The sequence below is a fragment of the Myotis daubentonii genome, chromosome 9 (assembly GCF_963259705.1).
Source record: "Myotis daubentonii chromosome 9, mMyoDau2.1, whole genome shotgun sequence".
NCBI lineage: Eukaryota > Metazoa > Chordata > Mammalia > Chiroptera > Vespertilionidae > Myotis > Myotis daubentonii.
Genome location: NC_081848.1, coordinates 28,029,050 through 28,052,058, shown reverse-complemented (window position 1 = coordinate 28,052,058; position 23,009 = coordinate 28,029,050). Strand labels below are relative to the sequence as shown.

At 43.1% G+C, this 23,009-nt stretch overlaps 1 protein-coding gene across 1 annotated transcript; it reads left to right on the top strand.

Moving 5' to 3' along the window:
- The first annotated feature begins 2,863 nt into the window (after positions 1-2,863).
- On the top strand, positions 2,864-4,310 carry LOC132242055 (upstream-binding factor 1-like protein 1). Its single transcript, XM_059710981.1, has one exon. The coding sequence runs from the start codon at positions 2,864-2,866 to the stop codon at positions 4,076-4,078; it is 1,215 nt and encodes a 404-aa protein (XP_059566964.1). The 3' UTR covers positions 4,079-4,310.
- The last annotated feature ends 18,699 nt before the right edge of the window (positions 4,311-23,009 follow it).

The following is a 23,009-nucleotide window of genomic DNA, read 5'->3' as shown; positions in this document are numbered from 1 at the left end:
GGTAGCATGGCATCACTATTAAAAATAATTTTCTACAGCATCTATAAGATGGTGACTATAGTTAATAATACCATATTTGAAAGTTTCATGCCTCTTACCTCAAAATACATTTACGTTCTGTTAGGATGAAAGCCCCCAAGTGTTGTGTTCTATGTGTTGTAAACCTAATTAGCCATCCGACTACTATCTGTAATCTATTCAGGTTCAGACTGGTTACTTCCATTTGAAGACATAAGCCCATCTCAGCAAGTGGGTGTGGCCTTACCTGGGTGGGATCATATAAAAGGCATATTTGTGCAGAGGCCACTTCACTTCTTCTCCAGGGGAGACTGACTGAAGTTGGAGCTGCCAGTTGAACACAGAGGTTTCCTATTGACCCTGATATTGACAGAAATTCCAGAGGTGGGACCATTCTTAGTGCACACTGGTGAGTATGGATTTAGAGTAAATATATATATATATATTTTTTGGAGTAAATAACTCCATGCCTTCTTTCTCTTCTTACAAATATTTTCAATTTACCTGTTGGAGTGCTTGCATCTTTTCTAAGTACACAAGTAGATTTCCTAGTTAATTGAAATGACAGCAATATCTGTGATTAGAGCAATTGTAATATATGGATATTTATTGTAATAAATTAATTGATAATATTTTATTTTAGTACCATATTGCTACTAGATATTTTAGTTTTTAAAAGAGATTTCTCTAGTTTTTGAGCAATTATGAAAATCATACACCACCTAAAATATCCCACATAATATATGTATGTAAGTGTCTTCATACATCTTAAGCTAAAAAGTAAATGTGTTCAATTAGTTAAAAAAAACCCAAAAAACCTTGTAAAGGTCCTATTTGCTATTTTTTTGTTTTTTAAGGCTCATGTGGCCAGTTTCTGATTTTTTTTTCCTTAACAGGCACATTTTTATTTTTATTTTTAAGTACATTTTTATTGATTTCAGAGAAGAAGAGAGAGGGAGAGTAAATAGAAAGATCAATGATGAGAGAGAAACGTTGGTTGGCTGCCTCCTGCATGTCCCCCCTGGGGATCAAGCCCACAGCCCAGGCATGCGCCCTAACCTCGTGGTTCATAGGTCAATGCTCAACCACGGAGCCTGCGGGCCGGGCTGATTGCTGTTTCAAAAGGAAAGGGGGAAATAATCCCCGTGGGGAAACAAACAAACAAAAACAACCAGCAAGCAAGAACCAAACCAAATCTGTTCAGCCCTTTCAGTCCTGAACCTTTTTCATTTCGGCTTCCTGAGCAGGACGGAGACAACTTAGACAGCCATCCCAGAGATGAGAGGATTTCAGGTTCTAGACCAGAGGGAAAGACTAAATTGGCACTGAAGGGCAGGACCTATATTCAAACACAGTACCATTCGAAATAAAGTAGGATGTAGGGGCAGGAATGGGAGTAGAATGTGGGAATATTTGCCATGTGGATGTTTAAAATCAATGCCAGGAATGAATTACAAAGGGGGAGAGGGTTAAATAGATGATTCCTGAAATTCCAAAGGAAATTAATCGAATCAATGAACTGTCTTCCCCACTACAAAAACCTAATTAGGGTGGAGTTTCAGGGATCCCTATATCAATGTGTCTCAAAAGCCAGATTCATTCTGTTTGGAGGCATTTGAAGTTGCTGGAAAACTCAGAAGGTTACTGCTGTCTTTGGGTACAAGAACCCAGAGAACACAGAACTCCTGACCTGACTGGGTGGGGGATCCTATAAACATTGATGAGATCAATTATAGAATCATAAGATTTGTACACACTTGTAAGTAAATGAGTTCTTTCTTCTTTGATTAGAATAAATAAATAAGCACATGTATAGTAATTTAACCGAACTATCCGTAGGCCTAAGACTGTATTAACAAAATGTAATTACATAATGAAAATTATATAATTATTTTTAGTTTACTCTTGAGCTATAGAATTTTGATCTGTTATTATTTTGACATTTACATAATTATTTTTTTAAGTTATGTTCCTTGTGCATACAAATTGGGATATCTAGAGGGAAAGTTATATATTTTGGATACTTTTATAATTGGCATGAAACCTAAAGCTTAATTGGAAAACCTTGTTGTAAAATAGTAAAAGTGACAGATGCTTAAGAATGAAGAAGAGTTAATCAAATAAAATAGTGAATATTCCATAATTCTTATTCAGTCCTTGACATTTGAGGAAAGAATCGATATGATTCATTAGAAATCAGTCATTCCCCTGCACTCCAGATAACCTACAAATTCACCATTAGTGCAGGTTCAAGATACACTCACAGAAAAAGACCTCAGTGGAATGCATGTCTCCTTGGCTTGTTTCATTTTATTTCAAGCCTGTACCTTCAGTCACAGACAGCTGAGCTGCACTTAGAAGGTAGCCACACTCAAGGCTCTAGAGAGCAACAGTCCTCTGCCTTTTCCACATTTCTCTTTTCATTTTAAATTTTTTCTTCTTCCCAGGGCTTTTTTTCTTACATTGAGCCTTGAAAAGCCAGTTATTGTTCTATTTAATAAAGGCCCTGGTGAGATCTGGCAAAAGGCAGGACAGAATGAAAGTTAATATAACTCTTTTGAAAAGTGCAAATGTAGCATATGGAAGGTAAACATAAATTTTGCTTCAGAGGTAGGCAGGCCATTTTTTACTTATTTTTTTTAAGGCAATTTAATTGTATGAGGGACATATCCCGAGTGAGTTCTGATTTTCTCATTCATTCTTCTATTGCTCCTCAGAAACATAGAACACACACTGCAGAACTTCCAAAATAGCTCAGCTGCTAAGTCTTAAGCTTGAAGACTTTTGAGTTTCTGCTTTGGTGTTTGCATAACTGGGGCCTCATAAGTGACCCAAAGTCCTAGAAATGGCATTGAGTAACAGCCAAGACCAATGGCCCAAAGAAGACATTGTGATGTTACTGGACCTCATGAAGAATATTCTCCCATCCAATGACAACCACACCTTCAAAACAACCCAGTCACATATGGACTGGGGAAAAGTAGCTTTTAAAGGTTATTCTGGAGAAATGTGCAAACGCAAGTGGTTTGAAATTTCTAGTAAGATAAGAAAGTATCGCACTTTGACAGAATTAGTCCTGGAAGCTAAGGAACTTGTTAAAAATTCTTACAAAAGCAAAAAACTTAAGAAACATCCAGACATGCCCAAGAAGCCCCTGACTCCTTACCTCCGCTTCTTCAAGGAGAAGCGGCCCTTGTATTCCCAAATGCACCCCAAACTCAACAACAAGGAGCTGACCAAGGTCATGTCTGAGAAATACAAGGCACTCCCAGAGGAGATGAAGCTGAAATATATTCAAGATTTCCAGAAGGAGAAACAGGAGTTTCAGGAGAAACTGGCTCAGTTCAGGAAAAACCACCCTGAACTGGTGCAGAAATCCAAGCCATCTGTTGTCCGCAAAAGGAACCCAAACAAAGCCGCCAAGAAATTTCAGAGAAAAGGGAAAGAAGTGAAGTCTTCCCCAAAAAACTATTTTTCTGAGTTTAAATCCCATGGAGAGCCCAAGAAGCCCCCCATGAATGAATTCCAGAAGTTCCACCAGGATTTGTGGTGGAGTAGGGAGCTGCAAGGCCTGCCCCAGAGGGAGCGCATGATGGAGATTAGCAGACGCTGGCAGCACATCCCAAGGAGCCAGAAGGAGCATTATAGGAAGCAGGCTGAGGAGCTGCAGAAACAGTACAAGGTGGACCTGGAGCACTGGCTTAAGAGTCTGTCTCCTGAAGAGTACGCTGCCTACAGAGAGAGGACCTCTGGGAAGCGTAAGAACACGAACATGTTTGGAGCCCCAGACCCCAAGATCATCAGGACAGATGTGCAGTCTCCACCAGCACAGCCTCTGCCAGGAGGGCTTACACAGAACCAGGGGCCACAGGCTCCCAGGATGGCATCTTCAGAGACAAATAGGGACTGTCCTCATTGCTCACGGGGATCTGAAGAAAAGAAGGAACATGGGGGAAAGGCAGAAAGCAGCAGCTCCTCAGACTCCAGCAGTAGCGATGAAGATGACAGCAGCTCCACCTCATCTTCCTCGGGAGACACCTCTGACTCAGACTCCAACTGAGCTTTGTGCATTCCTGGATGGCGGGACAGAGAGCTTCCCAACAGAAGTCTTTGGCATCTGCGTACATTGAAGGGCTCTTCTCCCTGTCCCTTTTTATTGCTTTGCTTCTTCCTTCCTTTCCCCTCCTCCTCCTCAATACAGAGTAGGACAGGTTGGGAAGCAGGGGATTGGGACAGAACTCTCAATATCAGGTCCACACACCTGGGAAGAGAGGTTCCTTCTGGAGAAGAAATATATGTGAGCCTGTATTGGGTCCCACTACACCATCAGTACCACTACCCCTAGGATCTCCATGCAATGAAGGATCTTGAAATAGACAGTGAGATGATTGGGCAGCGGTGAGGAGCACACTGCACTAGACTGCATATTTCTGTAGAAAGAAGCTTTGCTTTCCTCATTTTCTGTCTGCCAGAGGTGGTCGGGGGCCACCGTGAGCCTGTGACGCCTACATTCTCTGCAAGAACTCTACCTCTGGACTCTTACACTACATCTGCTGTGAGAAAGGAGTTGGTCATTCTTAATGTGAGAGTGGGCAGCATCATGGAGCAGGCAATGTTTATACATGAATGTTGAACTCTTACATCTCTATGAGACTTTCTTACTAATTTCAACTAAAATTATATTTCCTAAGGTTAGCTACTTTCTTTGAATGAGGGCCTCCATGGAATAAGTGTTTTATAATTTGGGGCACTGCTGCTCTAAGTAGTGCCTGCATTTGTTCTTGGCAAATCCCAAAATCCTTTCTGTTGCTTCAGGTTCAAGTGAATCTCTTATTTAGCTTTCAGGGTGGATAGGAAGGAAGGAAGGAAGGAAGGAAGGAAGGAAGGAAGGAAGGAAGGAAGGATGGGAGAGAGAGAGAGAGAGAGAGAGAGAGAGAGAGAGAGAGAGAGAGAGAGAGGAAGGAAAGAAAGAAAGAAAGAAAGAAAGAAAGAAAGAAAGAAAGAAAGAAAGAAAGAAAGAAAGAAAGAAAGAAAGAAAGGAAGAAAGAAAGAAAGAAAGAAAGGAAGAAAGAAAGAAAGAAAAACATACCTGGATAGCTCTGGCTGCTGTCCTCAGTGGTTAGAGCATTGGCCTGCACTCCAAAGGGTCTTGAGTTCAATTCCTGATCAAGAGCACCTACCTGGGTTGCAGGTTTAATCCCTGCCCCCTCTTGGGTTGTGTTTGGGAGGCAACCAACCGTTTTGTCTCTCACATAGATTTCTCTATCTCTAAAATTAATGGGGGAAAAATCCTCGGGTAAGGATTAACAACAACAACAAAAAATATATAGATAGATACATAGAAAGATATAGGCATGTAAATATACACTATTCTGTTTTACTGGTCTGCCTGTGAATTACTGTGGCAGTACCACATTGCTTTGATTATTTGGTTTACTGATGTATTTGAAAATCTATTTAATGTGAGAGTAAATTAAATCCTTTCCCCCTGTATATTCCTGGCTATTTCCATATTGTGTTCTCATGAATATAAGCATGATAAAAGTAATTGCATCATTTTCATGTGAAAACCATCAAGGTTTGAGCATTTAGATAATCGCATATCTTAGTGAATTATTATTAAGTGTTTTTCTAGATAAAGAGTACATTTTAGAATATAATGGCAGCATTAACATGTTTTATACCTCTAATCCTTTCTCTTTCTAAAAGTGTTGGTTGGAATATTCAGAACAACATTACGTAACAGCAGTGATATGTGCTTGTCCTGCTTCTGACTTTCAAACTCATGTTTGAAGGATTTGCAACTATTGAAATTATGCTGATTAATATTACATTTAAAATAAGCTATGCATCCTATTCAGAAAATGCATATGTATGTATATTATAGTTTTTATTACATAATGTGTATTATTATTTAACACATCACTTCTATCATTGATCAATATTTTCCTTACGTATATTTGTATCAGGAATTGGGTTATTGCATGTCCTAATATTAAACACTCATCATATTCCAGAAATAAATCTGCTTTTTTTATTCCATGTTGAAAAGATGGCTAGAGGCATATTTTCCAGACATTCCTATGCTGGGAATGTGACATTTACACAAAGCTTCTGGGTATATTTACTACATTCACTAACTCTTTTTCAAAAACCAGGTTTGAATTGTTTTCCCCACAGTAATGAAACCTGACTGGGGGTAGCAGGCTGAGGGAAACAGGACACATTATTATAATAAAGCTGAAGGATCTCCCCTCTCTCTCCCCTAGAAAATGAAAAGAAAACGTATTTATGGGTGAGGATCCAGGGAGGGAAATCTCTCAGAACTGTTCCAGACATCTAGACTGGGTACATTAGCACTTAGTATCTTTCACTTTGCATAAAATTGGAGAGGAAATGAATGTTAAGTATCAGGGAGCCATGTGAGTGCCATGATGTGTACGGTGTCTGACAGTCCAGAGGAAGGTAGCTATCACTTGTGCCTGTGGTGCTTGAACTGAGACTCAAGGAGCTAGCAAGTTCAGGAGGGAAAATGAGGTTGCAGAGTGATTTGTCTCATGCACTCACCCACTTGTTGATTGGCTCTCATTCATCAGGCATTCCTTTCCTTCAAGCACCATGAACTCCTGGTTTCCTGATGGGGCCTCTCAGTCTGCTCTGCTGCTTTCCCTGTTGGGATCTGCATATTCTTTTTTTTAAAATGTATTTTATTGATTTTTTACAGAGAGGAAGGGAGAGGGATAGAGAGTTAGAAACATCGATGAGAGAGAAACATCAATCAGCTGTCTCCTCCACACCCCCTAACTGGGGATGTGCCCGCAACCAAGGTACATGCCCTTGACAGGAATCGAACCTGGGACCCTTGAGTCCGCAGGCCGATGCTCTATCCACTGAGCCAAACCAGTTAGGGCTGCATATTCTTATTTTAGTCTACACACTTTTGTGATATGACCTCACTTTACATATACATCTCCACAGAAATTCAGTTCACAATGTAAAGATCTCATGGACATCTCCAGTACAATTTTCCTCTGAAACAGCATTTCCAAAGTGTCAAAACCAGAAATCATCCCAAATCCAGAACCTGCTCCTTCCTTGAGCATCCTCTCCCCATTGATCCCACCGATCCATCACCACTTGCCCCAATGGTTTTCATTGTATATTCAGTGACGTTCCCTCCTCATCTCCACAAGCACAGTGAAGGCGACACACCCTCTCTACACACAAGCAGAAATGGAAATGTGAGTCTCAGGAGGGGTTTTATAGGGCCTGCCAAGCTCTAAGAGAATTTTCCTAAATTATCCTGGCTAGCTAAATTTTCTTCAGGCTTTGCTTGTTGCTAAACATAGAATGAGTTATAAAGAGTGAAGGAGCACTGACCGGTTTGCTCAGTGAATAGAGCGTTGGCCTGGGGACTGAAAGGTCCCAGGTTCAATTCCAGTCAAGGGCATGTACCTTGGTTGAGGGCACATCTCAAGTAGGGGGTGCACAGGAGGCAGCTGATCGATGTTTCCAACTATCCCTCTCCCTTCCTCTCTGTAAAAAATCAATAAGATACATTTTTTAAAAAGAGTGAAGGAAAAAGTGTAATTCTACAGTTGATGATTATAAATTTTTAGACAATTAAAATACTGAAGGGATATATTTTTAATTAACTTTATTTTTTTGGAGCAGTTCTAGGTTATTAGCAAATTGAATGGCAAGTACAGAGTTTTCCCTTATAACTCCTATCCCCACACATGCATTACCTCCCCTATTGCCAACATCCCCCACCAGCATGGTATGTATATCTATTACAGCCAATGAACACACATTGACATAACATTATCACCCAAAGTCCATAGTTTTCACTATTGGTGTAGAAAAAAATATTTTTTTCAATGTAACTTAGATTTTTATTCCAGCTCACCACGTTGATTTCTTCATTTATTTTTATTTTTATTTTTATTAAATTTATTGGGGTGACACTGTTTAATAAAATTATACAGGTTTCAGGAGCACAATTCTGCAACACATCATCTGTATACTGTATTGTATGCTCACTATCCTGTAGGGAAAATTTTTTGTAGGAAAGTATTTTTAATTTAGCACATCAAGACTTTGACGGTTGTATCTTATCTATATACATAGTGCAGACCCTAAAAGTTTTTTGTTTCCTCTTATTAAAACAAATATTAAAGCCAAGTTAGAGATTTTTATTGAATTCACATGACATCTAGCATTCAAAGAAAGACTAATACTCTTATTGTCTATAGATTTCTTTTCCATTTCAGTAGGATGCTAAGTGTAAACACATGCATTTATTCTCAAAGTTCCTGGAGATTTTTCAATTTTCTATGAATGACATATTATACTTATTTGGACAATTCTTTAGCAGATTGTGTCACTTGCCTTCCCTCTTAACATTAAATTTGCAAAATTAGGTTTAAGACATGTTTCTTTTTACTTCAAATCAGCAGAAGTCGGAAGTCATTTTTGCCACTAGGTGGTGGTACAGTTTAGGCTATCAGTGATGGCGAACCTTTTGAGCTCGGGGTGTCAGCATTTTGAAAAACCCTAACTTAACTCTGGTGCCGTGTCACATATAGAAATTTTTTGATATTTGCAACCATAGTAAAACAAAGATTTATATTTTTGATATTTATTTTATATATTTAAGTACCATTTAACAAAGAAAAATCAACCAAAAAAATGAGTTCGCGTGTCACCTCTGACATGCGTGTCATAGTTCGCCATCACTGGGCTAGATAGTGAGATTCTTAGTCAGTTAGGGCTCTGCTTGTGAATTGAAAGCATGTCTTTTCTAATTCACTCAGCACTTCCTGTTTTGAAAGCCATGTCTCCTTGCATGGGAATCAGGGATGAACGTTATCGTTTCTGACTTCATAACACAGTCTGGCAGTGAAGACTGACCAATGTAATCAGTAAGAGGAAGTATTATTTGGTTACAAAAAGCACTAACACTGGAATTGAACAAATATACATTAAAATTCTGAAGTTGCTATTATAATAAGAATACATTGGTTAAAATAATTACCTCTTTATCATCTGTTTCCCCATCTATACATTCATAAACTGGTAATAAAATTACAGTGAGCTTTGATAACAGTAGAAATTAAGCTTAATACTTATACAATGCTTGGCTCACAGTAGATTTATAGAAAATGTTAGGTTGATTCTATTGGAGCTGCTATAGCAAAATATCATAGACTGGGTAGCCTATAAACAACAGAAATTTAGCTTTCACTCTTCTAGAGCCTGGAAGTCTCAGATCAGGGGGCCTACGTGGCTGGCTGATAGCTGTTTCCAGGTGGCAGACTTCTTATATCATCACTTGGCAAGGGGCCTCTCTGAAGCTTGTGTAAGGCACTAATCCCATTTCTGAAGGCTCCACTCTCATGACTTACGCATTTTTCAAAGACCCTACCTCCAGTGCCATCACATGGGGTGTTAGGGTTCAATACATGAAGTTTGGGGCCACACCAACATTAAGATCATAGTTCTTAACTTCTTTCATTCCTTGATTTCATCCATCTTCCAAATTTCTTCTTTAATGAATTCCAGCAAGAAACCATTAAATAATACATATCATATAGCAAGATAATTTTCGTGAAAACGCATTTAATGAAATTATAATATACAGGCTATGATAACCTATAATCTTGCCGGAATTTGTTTTCAACTCTGTCCAAAGCATCATTCCAGAAATTTAGAAAAGTAGTTCCATTACCATATAGATAGATTTCTATAGAATAATAGTAGGAGATCCATGGTGCAAGGGAAAATGATAGCAGTACCGCACACTTTTTGAAATATAAAAATTTTACCGAAAGAAAAGTTATTCCTGAGTTTGTTCTCAAACAAATAGGGATTTGGGGAAGAAAATAAAAGGTAGTGGAGGTGGTGTTCAGGTAGAGGTAACAGCGTGGCCAAAAATTCAGAGTGAAGGTGGGCGTGCTGTCTTGGAGAACAACTTCCACTGTCCCTTCGTCCTGGTTCTCTCTCACACACAACTCCTACAAACCACTAAAATCCCTGGTATTCAGGCTGGAGGCATTCTTCATTTATTCATATATTTCTAAAAATTATACTTAGGGCTCTGGCCTCTGTGTGCTAGCGTTGGCTCATGCACCTCAGCTCCGGCATTACTCAGAATTCAAGAGGCACAGAATGACTCTCAGAACCTAACAGCTCACACGGGTTATTAGACCCCACTGCAGGCCTGCCAATCACTGAACTCTCTCCCCCATGAGCCAGTGCCAGTGGCCAATTCCCCGGCGTAAACACCACCGGAAGTGTTTATGGGGAATGAACGCAGGCCTGGGGCGCAAACAGCCCACAGCGTGAACAACAGTGAAGAGAGGTGACATCTGAGGGGTAAGTGTCCGTGTGTCCCTTACTTCTTCGTTTACATAACCCACTCCTGTGGCCGCTATGCCAAGCCTCGTGTAGGCCAGGAGCACTGTTGAGGCCCCCCCTTCCCCACGCATGTATGCCCACCAGAGCCAGCCTTACAACAGATACAACCCATGCTGGGAGTCCTTGCAGGGTGGAGCCCCTCCCCCATCTTCTGTACCAGAACGCAGGTACGTGCATCCTGGCGCAAGGCATCCCCTCTTTCCCAGCCCCCTCCCCGCCGACCCCCCATCTTCTGCACCAGAACAGGACAAGGCTGAGGAACAGGAGAGGAAAGAACTGGAGGAGGTGGGGGACTTCTTGCAAAGCTTCTCCAGCAAGGCCTCCTGATCAGGAACCTCCAAGGCTGTCCGTGGTTCAGACCAGGGCGTGTGCAATGAGCACTTAGGATCTTAAAATTGTAACCGTGCAATCCATGCTATAGATGCAGCCCTCACTCCGGAAAGAATTTGGAGAGGTCTACCTGAGCACATGTCCTCAACTTGGGGCAAGTGCCTTCATGTCCTCTGAACTGCATTTCCGTGGTTTCTAAAAACAGTCGTCTTTTCTCCTAGCAAGTCTGAATGTTTCATTAAACAATTCTGGCCATGAAATCGTTTACCATATACTTTCCCCTGACTCCATCCCTCAAGATTTTTCGAACACATTTACTGTACTAGAATGTGTTTTTTTTTTAATTTTATTTCTCTAGCGCATGGAGGTTTTTCAATAAATGTTGATTTGCAGATATATCTATTGTAAGGTTGCTGTTATAACATTGATCAAGACTTGACTGGGCTAATTTCTGTTCACAAAGCAGGTCGTATGGGAAGAATTTCATCCTCTCCTCCCTTCTTTTTCTATGATGTGCAGAATTTGAATTATATTGGAGTCTTTTTCAGGGAATGTTCACAGTCCTTTACCCTACCAGTAGTAGGACTTACGCTGCTACAGCAGGGAGGGAAGCTTGTCTTCCCAGCGATTTGGTTGCAATCCTCCCAAGTCGTCACCCTTCATCTCCATTGACCAATTTCCTGACAATCCTCTCCTCTCACAGCACAGAACACAATTGCTCTTTCAGATCATTGTGACAGTGATTAACAGACATTTATGCACAGTATGAAAATAAGTATCGAACAAGTTTTTTAAGGGGTGCTACCATGGTTCACACGCAGATGGAACCATGGGCAATGATGAACCTGTCTTTCAAAGAGCGAGGGTGTATGTCACAGGCAGGAAACTGGGAAGTCTATGAGCAGGGCTTCCAGGCTCAGACTGGCAAGCTGGGCTGTAGGTGGATGCAGGTTTCTGAGGAAGGGGGTTGGGCATGGCGGAGAGAGATGTGGCTTTGCCTCAGAGGCACGTGTGTCTCATGGCTAGTGGAATTTTAACAACTTGGGCCAACCAGACCTTGGGATGTCAAGCCCTGTTGACACATGGAATCACAAGATTTTCTGCCTTCCCGGCCCTTACGTCTGTCTTTTCCCCACTAGACATGAGGGACATTCAGTGCTGGCTGATGATGGCTCTCACAAATTCCGTATCTACCAACGAATGTGCACATGTCACGTGTGTGTGCAATTGTGTTTAGTGGTGGAGCCAAGATGCACACCTGAATCTTTTTTACTTAAAGTTCTCCTTCTTCTAGGAGGAGTAGCTAATAGTAGCCTAATAAGTTACTTGTCCAGGAGATAAAATAGAGGATGCCAGTTAAATGTCAATTTCAGAAAACAGCAAACAAATTTACAGTAAAGGTATGTTCCAAGTACAGTGTGGACCCAATTATCCTAAAAACTAATTCGTTGTGTATCTGAAATCCAAATTCCATTGGGTGTCTATTATTTACTAAATCGGGCCACCTATTCTTTCATTAAAATCATTCAAAAGATACTTTGAATTTTAAGGAACTGTAGAACTTCATGTTCTAAGAATCTAGCCTCCAGAAATAAAGAGGAGCCATGTTACCAGTACAAAGACAATCATTATGGTATACCCTAAGTAAAATTACATATAAAATAAGTATATTAAGACATATATTATTTTTAACCAGAGAAAAAAGCCAAGAGCATTTTTTAAAAAAAAAAAAATAGTTTGCATTTGCTCTTAGTTGCATAATACATCTCTGAAAAAATTTAAAGGAAACAGATAACAATGGCATCCTGTGGTAAGAAGGCTGTGCTGCCAGGGCAAAGAGGCAGGCGAAAGACACGTCACCATATTTTCCATTTTGTGCAATTACACTGTAAACTATGCAAGGCATTGCTTGTTTAATATATTACATTAAAATCAGTCAAAAGGTTAAAAAGTAAACATTGAACAATGGAATACTCTGAGAAACAAAGACTAGTGATTTCTGGTCTTGGCCGTGTAGGCTATGGAGCCTTCCCCTGATGGACTGGAGCAAAGGGGATCATTTGGAAGGCTGGGCCAGCTGCATTCTGCAGAGCTCCCAGCACTGGATGGCACTTGGGGCCAGAGGACTGCTCCCCAAAGAATGATATGCACACAGCCCCCCAACAGGCTGGATCTTGCTGAGTCAATCCGGGTTTCAAACACTAGGTTCCGTGTGGCCACAAGTTCCCATTGTTGTTTATGTTTGAAATCTGTTCAGAAAGTGTAGTCTGTGTTGAAGTCAGCCAAGAGCTAGATAGGAAGCAGGTTGAAGGATCCAAACTAGGCTGATGGATCAAGAACTGAAATAAAGGGAACATCAAGTAAAGCTTTTATGCCGTGAATCTGAAAAACCAACATATAAATGGCCTAAAGAGGCACACAACAATTGTGTCATCACTAAAAACTTGAAAGGAGATGCTGGTTCTTGTCTACCTGCCAGAGCCTTCCATGGAATGTCTCCTCACCCCACCCCCACCCAGGCACCTAACTGTCGCCCCTCCCCCGATGCAGAATGTCTGGAATCCTACATTCTGACATTTAAATCCAACCTGTTCCTTCACTGGATCCTGAGTGTCTGTTGGAGCAGGTCACCTCTTGGACCTGGACTTGAATTCTCTCATTCTTTCTCAGCGGTGGTCAGTGCCTCAGCCTTCAGGGATGGCTTCAGAAGGAGGTAAGCCTATAGGTTGGAACGGGAGTTGGGGGTTGATTCGTGACCATGATGTACCTCAACACTTGGAATTAAAATGTAATACTTCCACTGGAGAAACATAGTTCGGACTGAAGTAGGGGAAGGAAAGAGCACTGGCCCCCCAAGAACCTTTCACCAGGGAAGACTGAGAGTTCGTGGAAACCTGTGACTGGACAGGAGGGCTCCTCAGAGGTGGGTCAGGATGACTTCAGGGGAAATGCCTGGTTGTGGAGGCAGCAGGCACATGGATTCTTTCTAAAGGAGAGACGCCACTTCCACATGTGTGTAGACAGTAGTGGGCTATGTCATGGTGGTGGCACAGGGAGGGTCACAGGAAAGCCTAGTCCTGTGTCCTGTTCTTCAGGCACCTGGAGTTCGCCCAGAATATCTTTCTAAGGGATTTCAGTTTAGGATACCGGAGCTATTGGGGCAGTGGGGAGAGGTAGTCGCAGCCAGAAAGTTGTCCAGTGCTGTCTGTGGCCAAGTCCACAATGAAATGTCCGCCCCGAGGGCTGGGCTGGAAGGAACTCCAGCTGCTGCAGCCCAGGCTCCTCCACTGCTTCCAGCCCAGAGCTCACTTCTGAGCACAGGGAGCTGCTTGTTGTCCTGGACTCCACAGGAGCAGGGCAGCCGGGCAACTTTCACCAACATAGGGCAGAAGAGGGGGACAGTGACCTGGGTGGTCCTGAATTGTTCCCCTTCTGTGGCAAGTCAGTTCTTCAGACCTTCATCCTCTTGTTGTGTATCCTCTGTCCTGCCTTTATTTTTATTTTTTAAAATATATTTTTATTGATTTCAGAGAGGAAAAAAGGGGGAGAGAGCGATAGAAATATCAACGATGAGAGAGAATCATTGATCGGCTGCCTTCTGCACACCCCACATTGGGGATCAAGCCCACAACCCGGGCATGCGCTCTGACCGAGAGTCCAACCATGACCTCTTGGTTCATAGGTTGATCCTCAATCACTGAGCACCCAGGCCAGGCTCCCCTGCCTTTTCTCTTTGAGATGAGGGGTTTGCTCACAGTTCAAATCCCTGCTTTATAGACAGAGAACAAATGTGGAGTGTGGTTGTTTCTCTCTCAGAACATCTTTAAAGGCAGATTTCTTTTTAAAGGGGGCAAGGGGAGTAGCACAGAAGCAGGAAGATGATCTGTATCATTAGTAAACGCTTTAGGACACCAGTCCTGAGTAATTAGGGGCACATGATGTGTACCTAAGAAGCGATTGAACAGGGGCGTGGGGGTCCTTGGAGAATCAGGGGCTCTGCACATCCTCACATTTCACTCTCATGGATGCTTCCCTTGGAACTCTCCCCTCTCATGGTAACATGGCTTCAGAGGTTCTGACCCAGTCGCACCAGTGTTACTGTCCCCCCAATACTGCCCTCACTATCGCATGCTCAGGGGGTGGAAGCTGGAGTCCCTCACACTCCCTCTTCTTTCCTCTGCCACAGAGTGCATTGCCGAGAAGGCTATACCCAGGGCCCAAAGTGTCCGCGGCTCCCAGCAGCCCCAGGAGACCAAGGCACCCAAGGATATCCCCCCTGAGGCTGTGAAAGAGAACATGGATGTCAAGGATGGGCTGGTGGAGCTGGCCCCCCCAGCCACGGGGGAGCCAGGTGGAGAAAAGGAAGAGGAAAGAATGGAGTCACAGCAGGAAGAGAATGGGCTCTCCCTGGACCCAGAAATGCTGCGTTACATTGACAAGCTGTTCTCCCAGGACGACTTGATCAACAGGGTGAGTTGGCTCCGAGCTCCGAGGTCTACAAGGTTCCAGAGCTTGGCACTCCAGCACCCAGATCTGGGTTCTGCCCAGGAGAATTGGATGAAGCTCTGTTCTTTGTTCCTGAGCTGGGTGCATGCATGGGTGATGGGTGTGTCTCTTTGTGCATGTGTGTATGTTGTGTGTGTGGTGTGTGCTTTCAGTGTGTATATGTGGGTGTGCCCTTGTGTTTGTATGTGTATATATTCCTCTGTGTGTGTGCGCTTGGGGCTGATGACCATGAGTAGTAAAACACTCACCTTGTGCAAGAGGATAGGGTGGGTCTTTGCTTTTCTACTTCTCCTCCAGGTCCTGCTTATACCTTCTTCCTTCTGTCCCAGGTGGAGGAGGTCATTCAATCCCGATTCGTGGCACAATTACTTTCCTCAGATTCGCAGTTGGATCTCATGGCTCTAGCTAAGGAGTTGTTGGAGCTGGAGGAAGGACTCGCTCTTATCTGGGTGAGTCAGGGGATGAGGGAAACTTAAGAAGATGGGAGGGGGGCTTCAGGTGGGCCATGGGAGGGAGGGACAGATGCCAGGTGAGTTAAAGGAGGAAGGGTCCCTATGTGAGTCATGGAGGGAGGGACTCCAGGTAAACCAGGGCAAGGAGCAGCTCAGAAAAGCTGACTCTGTCCACCCCAGTGCTGCCTGTAGGCATGGCATACCCAGGGGCCAGCTCTGGGGTGGGCGAAGTGCAGGAGGACAAAGACGAGAGAATTGTAGACAGAAAAGGATGACGGGAAGAAGAGGATTGCGGGCCCAGAAAGGGAGAGAAGGACACAACGCTGGGAATATGGCAGAGGGATACAGAGGAGAGCCACATGTCTGTTTGGGATTTGAATCACGGTGTCCCCCCTATCACTCCTTCCCCAACACCACTGTCCCATCACCCACGCTCCTCCTCCTCTCACACATGTGGGCAGAGCATGTCACTGTCCCCCTCTTCCTCCCAGCTGTTAGAGAAGCTGCGCCTGGACGAGGAGGAGGAGGAAGAGGAGGAGGACGAGCAGGCAACCCAGAGTGATGGTGCACTCCAATGTGACTCAAGTCCTCCTGAGTCTGTGGCCAGCCAAGATGCCCAGAGAGATGACCACGGCCCCCAGCTGGGGGTCAGTGGCAAAGCCTGCCCACCGGAGACTGACTTCAAGGATGGTCAAAGGCCTGGTCATGCAGATGTCCACCTGTCCAGTCTCCAAGCCTTTGCTGCCCCTTCAGGATGTCTGGAGTGTCCACCCCTCGGGGCTATATGCCCTCCCTCTTCTCCCCAGAGTCCCAGGCGCACTGATTCTGGCCTGGAACCCAGGGATGCCACCATTCCCAGGCAGGTCTCTCCTGTCAGGGTGACCCGCAGGCGAGTGGACAGGTCCAGTGAGAAGAAGGGGGACCTCCCCCACCTGGCCTTCACCTTGGCCTCTCCTAAGAGCCTGTCACCCAGTGCTCTCTCTCTGAGTCCTGGCCCTGCCTCGGGCCTTGCCTGCCCTGGAGGTCGAGGGTCCCGGAAGGCTGCTCAGTCCCAGCCTCCAAAGAGAAAGAGTGAGCAGTCTGTCGCGGGGAGGGTGAGGAAGAGGAAGAGGTACTGCAGCCAGCGTGGAGCAGTGGGGGGCCCCTCCTGCCCCCAGTCAGGCGACCCAAACTAAATGGGACCTGGCTGTGCCCCAGAGGAGCCCTGGGCTCCTTCTCATTTCAGAGCTGATCCTGGCTGTTCTAGGGACGTGGGAGGGTAGGAAGGTGGGAGGGTGGGAGGCTGGGAGGGAGGGCATGGTTGTTAGGGTGGGGGTGGGCCTGGGGGTGGGGGTAGGATCAGCACCTTTGGGACATTGTATTTCAGTTATGAATAAAGATGGTTGTGTTTGAAAATGCTCGGGGCCATTGTCTTTGTCGAGTCTGCGCTGCTCCTTGGAGAGGGGACCCAAGAGGAAGGGAATGTGGGAGGTCAGGGCGTTCTAGATTCACAGGTGAGCCTCAGTCCCTCCTTCCAGATTGAGAGGAATCTCCTTCCGCCTGCTCCTGGCAGCACACGGCTCTCTGATCCCCAGCAACCCCTCCCATCATCACTTCTACTCCCAAGGCCAGGCTAGACGGATGGGGGGCCTACCGGAAGCAGCCAGACAATGGGGCCCAGTGCTTCTCAGCTCCTCCAGGGTTTCCTGTGTGGGTGGCCTGACCCTAGACCACAAGGCTTGGCCCCAGGTGACGGACTGTCTGCCTCTGTGCCTCCTTACAGGGGAAGCATCCTTTAGTCTCAGTGGGATGATCAAATGTGGAGGGAAGTGGAGGGGTGAGGCTGGAACAAGGGGGTGACAAGAAAGTAATGATGACAAGCCTGTTAAAGGCGTGGACTCGGGAAATGACAGTGGCGGGGGAGGGGGGGGGAGGATGCCATGTTCCTGTCTGGATTTCTGTGTGGGAGACTCTTGTCCAACTGAGAAAGGAGGACCCATCTGGTGTGGCTGGGGGACTAGGCTCAGGGACAATGGGTCTTCAAAGCCACCCCACAATACTGTTCCTTCTTTTACAGTCATGGCTGGACTCGTGTGTGAATAGATGCCAACATAGATTTCTATTCCCGTGGATAAAAAAGTCCTACTAACAAACCGAGACCCAGTTTCACAAGCACAGCAGGACCAGCAGGGGCCATAGGAGAAGAGTCGCACCAGATACAATACTTCCGGAATTGTTTCTTTGTTACTAATGTTGTGGCCCCACCCCATAACAAAGAAACAGAATTTCTGGAGGACGAGGCCCAGAAATCAGGGTTTTTTAAAGATTCCCAGGTGATTCTAATGTGCCGCCAAGATTGAGAACCACTGCCCTAGGCGTACATTACGTTGCGTTTCTGGAGTAACCTATCGCTCTCACCTGATTTCCATCGCCTGATTCTACCTTACATTCATCCAACCCCCTTAACAACTTGGGGAGGTGTCCCTAAACACGACTAGGAGAACCTGTGGCCCTGAAAACATTCTGAGGTGAAGCAAGAACCTCATATACCTGTGGGGGAAAATATTGCAACTGTATTTTCAGTTGTGCAGTATTGATTTTATTTCAGTAAAAGAGCCACAAAGTACATTCAACCTATACAAATAATAATAAATTAAACCTAAAATAAATAATTGTAGGCTTCCTCACATTAAGCCTACCCCTGTCCCAGCCCAGGGGAATAGAAAGGTAATAGGCAGGTTTCCCAGTCTGTTCAGGATGCCACAGTCACTGCAGAGAAACCCAATCCCTGGCTCTTTACCAAAGGGTCATTCCACATGGACCAAGATGTATGCCTCACTCACATCCCGGTGAGGTTATTTGTCTGGAATCAGACAAAGTATCCAAAATACAATTGCAGCATCACAGCCCCCCTAACAAGCAATATATGGCCATCAAGGATACGGCAGCTAAAGCTAAGCCTGCTGCTTCCCATTGTGGCCACAGCAACATCACAGCTGCGAGCAGCTCTGTGAGCAGCTCTGTGAGACTCAGTCACAACTTTCCCAGGATCACACGTGATTTCAGCAGAGCACAAGGACATTGTCACTGGAAATAACTTGCCTCATGGTGATGTCATCACTAATACCCAACATTGGCTCTTTCCTCTCAGATGCTCCTATTTTCTCCTTTCACTCACTATTATCATTTCTATGTCTCATTGTGTGAAAATGTCTTCTTTGCAGGTTTGAATACACTCACACTAGTGGTGTAAACACCTCCAGCTGTGTAAGTGTGAACGCATGAGAAAATGTGTCGTGTGTCTACCCTCAGCTCTATGACTCCATGAAACAAAGAGGAGACATCCTTTTGGTATATATATTGCCCACCCTTTTAGTTTTCACTTTTCTCAAACAGTAGATATCTTACATTCAGCACAGAATTGAGTTTTGTGTTTTAATTGGACAGTATCTTTTTGCTCTTCCTAAGAGAATTAAGTGCATTGACTTCGATTCCTGTGAATTCCGTTGGCATTTATTTGGGGGCCTGGTATTTTACACTGTGTGTTTCATGCACGTATGTGTCTTGCACTATCTTGTTTGCATTTGTTGCTTTTGTTTTACTGTTGAGATATTTAGGCAGGTTGGCCTTTTGTTCTGATGGCTGTCTGATCTACTTCCCTACACTCGTCACTTCCTTTAGATAGCAGTTACTGTCTCCAGCCAATGTTCCTTGGACTTTCTTTCTTCACCCTCCCATGTTCTCCTTCATCCTCCAGTTTGATATCATACCAACATTAAGTGTCTCCCTTGGCAGCAGTAAATATGCCTTCGCTTCCACAAACAACTCTTTGACTTCCAGGCATCAGAGATGGACCAGTCAGAAAGCTTATTCTACAGAATTCCTTCTCTTTCTCCTTTTCTCCCATTTTTCATCCTTCTGTCATTTCATTATCAGACCACCTGACATTGCACTCCATTCCTTCAGCTAGGTCCTGCACTTGTTGTCTTCTTAGATTTGAAGTTAAATATATTCCAGGCTCACCACCTCCACACTGAAGGGAGGAAGTTGTTTTGCTTTGTTTTTTAATACGGGATGAAACAATCAAAAATGTACATGCCCATAAAATAGGGGGCACGAAAGAGAGCAAATGAGGGAATGAGTTTGAATGCGCTCTGCACTGGGAGGGATAGCACACAGAGTATTGGCTCTAAGACAGCAGGAAGGATGGTGGAGTATCAACAGGTGAAGTTAATAGCTTTTTACAGGCGGCAGGACGTGCTGCCCCCAATAAAAAGCTGAGCAGACGCGCGCACTGGTGATATTTCAAATCCACGGGTCGACCCAGCGGTAGGAGTTTGAGAGAGCTCTTTTAGTACTATTTTTCTGAGAAAATATTAGGTACTTTTTGCTGAGCAACTGTCTGTCGTGGGACAGGTCTGAGAAAGAGAATGATTGGATTAGTAACAAGAGTTAGAAGATTTAACTTATTGAGCCAAGACTTTTATTATTTATTTCACATTCATGGCTTCTGGTCTTTCTGGAACCTCAAGGTAAGGAAATGACCTGTGCTTGAATTTGCTGAGATCTGCCTCTACCACCCCCACCCTCCGGCTGTGTAATCTGGACATCTCTTTTCTTGGTCCTTGTCCAACTTCATAACTGACTTTCTGAAGTTACTCCTCAGGAAAGGGCTTTGTTCTGGAAGTGGTTAAATCGGTGAGTTCATGGGGCTGCAGACCACCGACTCCGTCTGCTTTTGCCATCCTCTCTCTCCCCTAAGGAGCTGGAAGCCTCCAGCCCTCCTGGCCTCAGCTGCTCTCTCCAGGCCTGCCAAGCAGAGCTCCCTGAACCGGGGGGAAGGGTGTCTGTTAGCAATTGGATTTCTAAGTTTCAAGGATCCCAGAGCCTTTGGGAACCCTGTGTCCTTTCCTTGTGTCCTCTGGGACAGATGGTGGCTCCTGTGAGTTTTTGTGGATTACCTCTACTTGCTCAGTGTGGGGTTCACGGGGGTGTGGGGCTCACGGGGGTGTGGGGCTCATGGGCACCTCATCACTCTGTGTGGTCATAGGTGCTGCCTTGTTATCCTACTTGCTCTGTAGGGTTTGGTGGCAGATTCAGAGAGATTAAAACTTGGCTGCTGCTCACACATTGCATAGAATCCCTATTAACATGTTTAATGTACGTATGGTTTGAGCCTATCCTTTTCATCTAAGCTATTTGACAGAAATATGAAAGACGGCCTCCTTATATTTCTACCTTTGTAAAAATACCAGATTTTTCATTGCGATGTTATGTGAACAATATAAATGACCCAAAAAACAAACCCATCACCCATTCATTATGAACTGAAATACTATGCAGGTGTTAAGAATGAGGGAATTAATACAAATTAACATGGGAGTAACTACACTAAATTAAGTAATTTATACTTTTTAAATAACGTCATTTCATTCAACTTAGTTATTTTTCTATTGTGTGTGTGCATGTGCTTTTATTATGTGTGTGGACTCATGGAACCACCAACATAATCAGGACGCAGAATATTACCATATAAGGATCCTTTGTCTTATCCTTTGTAGCTACAGCCAACTCTCTCATTCTTTCTGTGTCTCTAGCCCCTGGCAACTACTCTGATAAGTATCTATATGATTTTGACATTTCAGGAATTTTTTAATAAATAGGATTGTGCGGTATGAAACCTTTGGAGACTGACTTTTAAAACCCAGCATAATTCCCTTGGGAATCCATCCAAGTTTTGCCTGTATTTATACTTTGTTCCTTTTTGTTGCTGAGTAGAATTTCATGGTTTGGTTTGTTTGATCTTTCACCCACTGAAGAAGATTTGAGTGGGGATATTATGAATACAAACTATACACACTCATATATATGTGTTTGTGTGAACATAAACCCATTTTATATCTCTAGGATAAATGCCAAGAGTTCAATTGCTGAGTTTAGCAAATATTTAGTTTTATAAGAAACTTCCATATTCTCTTCTCGCCAGCATTTGGTATTATCATGATTTTTTTGTTTTAGCTATTCTGATAGATGTATAGTTATATCTCATTGTGGTTTCAATGTGCATTTCCCTAGTGGCTAATGATATTGAATATATTTTCCTGTGCTTATTATAAATATCTGTGTAGCATTCTCAGTAAAATGCCTAGCCAAGTCTTTGGCCTATTTTCTAATTAGATAGCTTGTTACTTTTCACTGTCCATTCTCTCCATATTTTACATATAAGTTCTTTGTAAGGTATGTGGTATGCAAATTATTTTCCCCCTATGCAAATTATTCCCCCCCCTATGCAAATTATTTTTCCCCCAGGCTGAAAGTTGTCTTTTCATCCTTTATGGGTCTTTCTCAGGGCAAATTCTTTTACTTTGATGAAATCTAATTTTGTAAATGTTTTTATCTTTGTGAATTGTGCTTTTATTTTCAAGCACAAAAATTACTGCCTCGCCCCAAGTCCAAGGATATTTCTTCTATTTTTTTTTTTTAATAAAAGTTTTATAGTTTCACATTCTCTGATCCATTTGAATTTTTGTTTTAGCTGTGAATTTAGTCAAAGCTCATTTTCCTGCCTATGGAGCTAATAGTTCCAGCTGGCTATCTTGTCTCTTTCAATTGCTTATGCATCCTTTTAAAAATCAGGTATATTTGTGTGTATTCTTTACTCTTTAACAAAAAGAAAATAAAAAAACAACAAACCCTTAATATTCACCAATTATTAAATGTTAACATTTTTTTTAGAGGGGATAGTTCTGAAATTAGAATAAAATACCTTCACATGTCAAATTGGTTAATATGCATAGCACTATTTCCTTTAAACATATTCAAATGAAAACAATTCAAACCGCTAAAATTACCTGACCATAAGTAATAAAAATATATTAAGTCAAATTGTTTAATTCTATGCATTTGAATGTGTTCAGAAAAGTCTATTTTAACCATAAATAAGCAAAATCTTAGTGTTTTTGTTTGTTTGTGAGGCTGGAATTGACGCACTTTGTGCCAATACTGTCCATTTCAGGTTATTTTGAAAAGCAATGAGGGTGTGTCATTTTTGCAAAAGCCATTTTCTGCTTTCTCAACTCCTCAAATGCAATGCAAATTTAGAAAGCCCCTTTTTCCTTTTCTTAAAACACAATTGTAGATATTTGCATCAGTGAATTATTGTGTTTGTGGTAATATATTTAAATATGTTTTGGTAATATATTTGAATAGTTTAATTTGTTAAATAATTTGTGTCAGATATTTTTTAAATATATTTTTATTCATTTCAGAGAGGAAGGGAGAGGAAGAGAGAGATAGAAACATCAA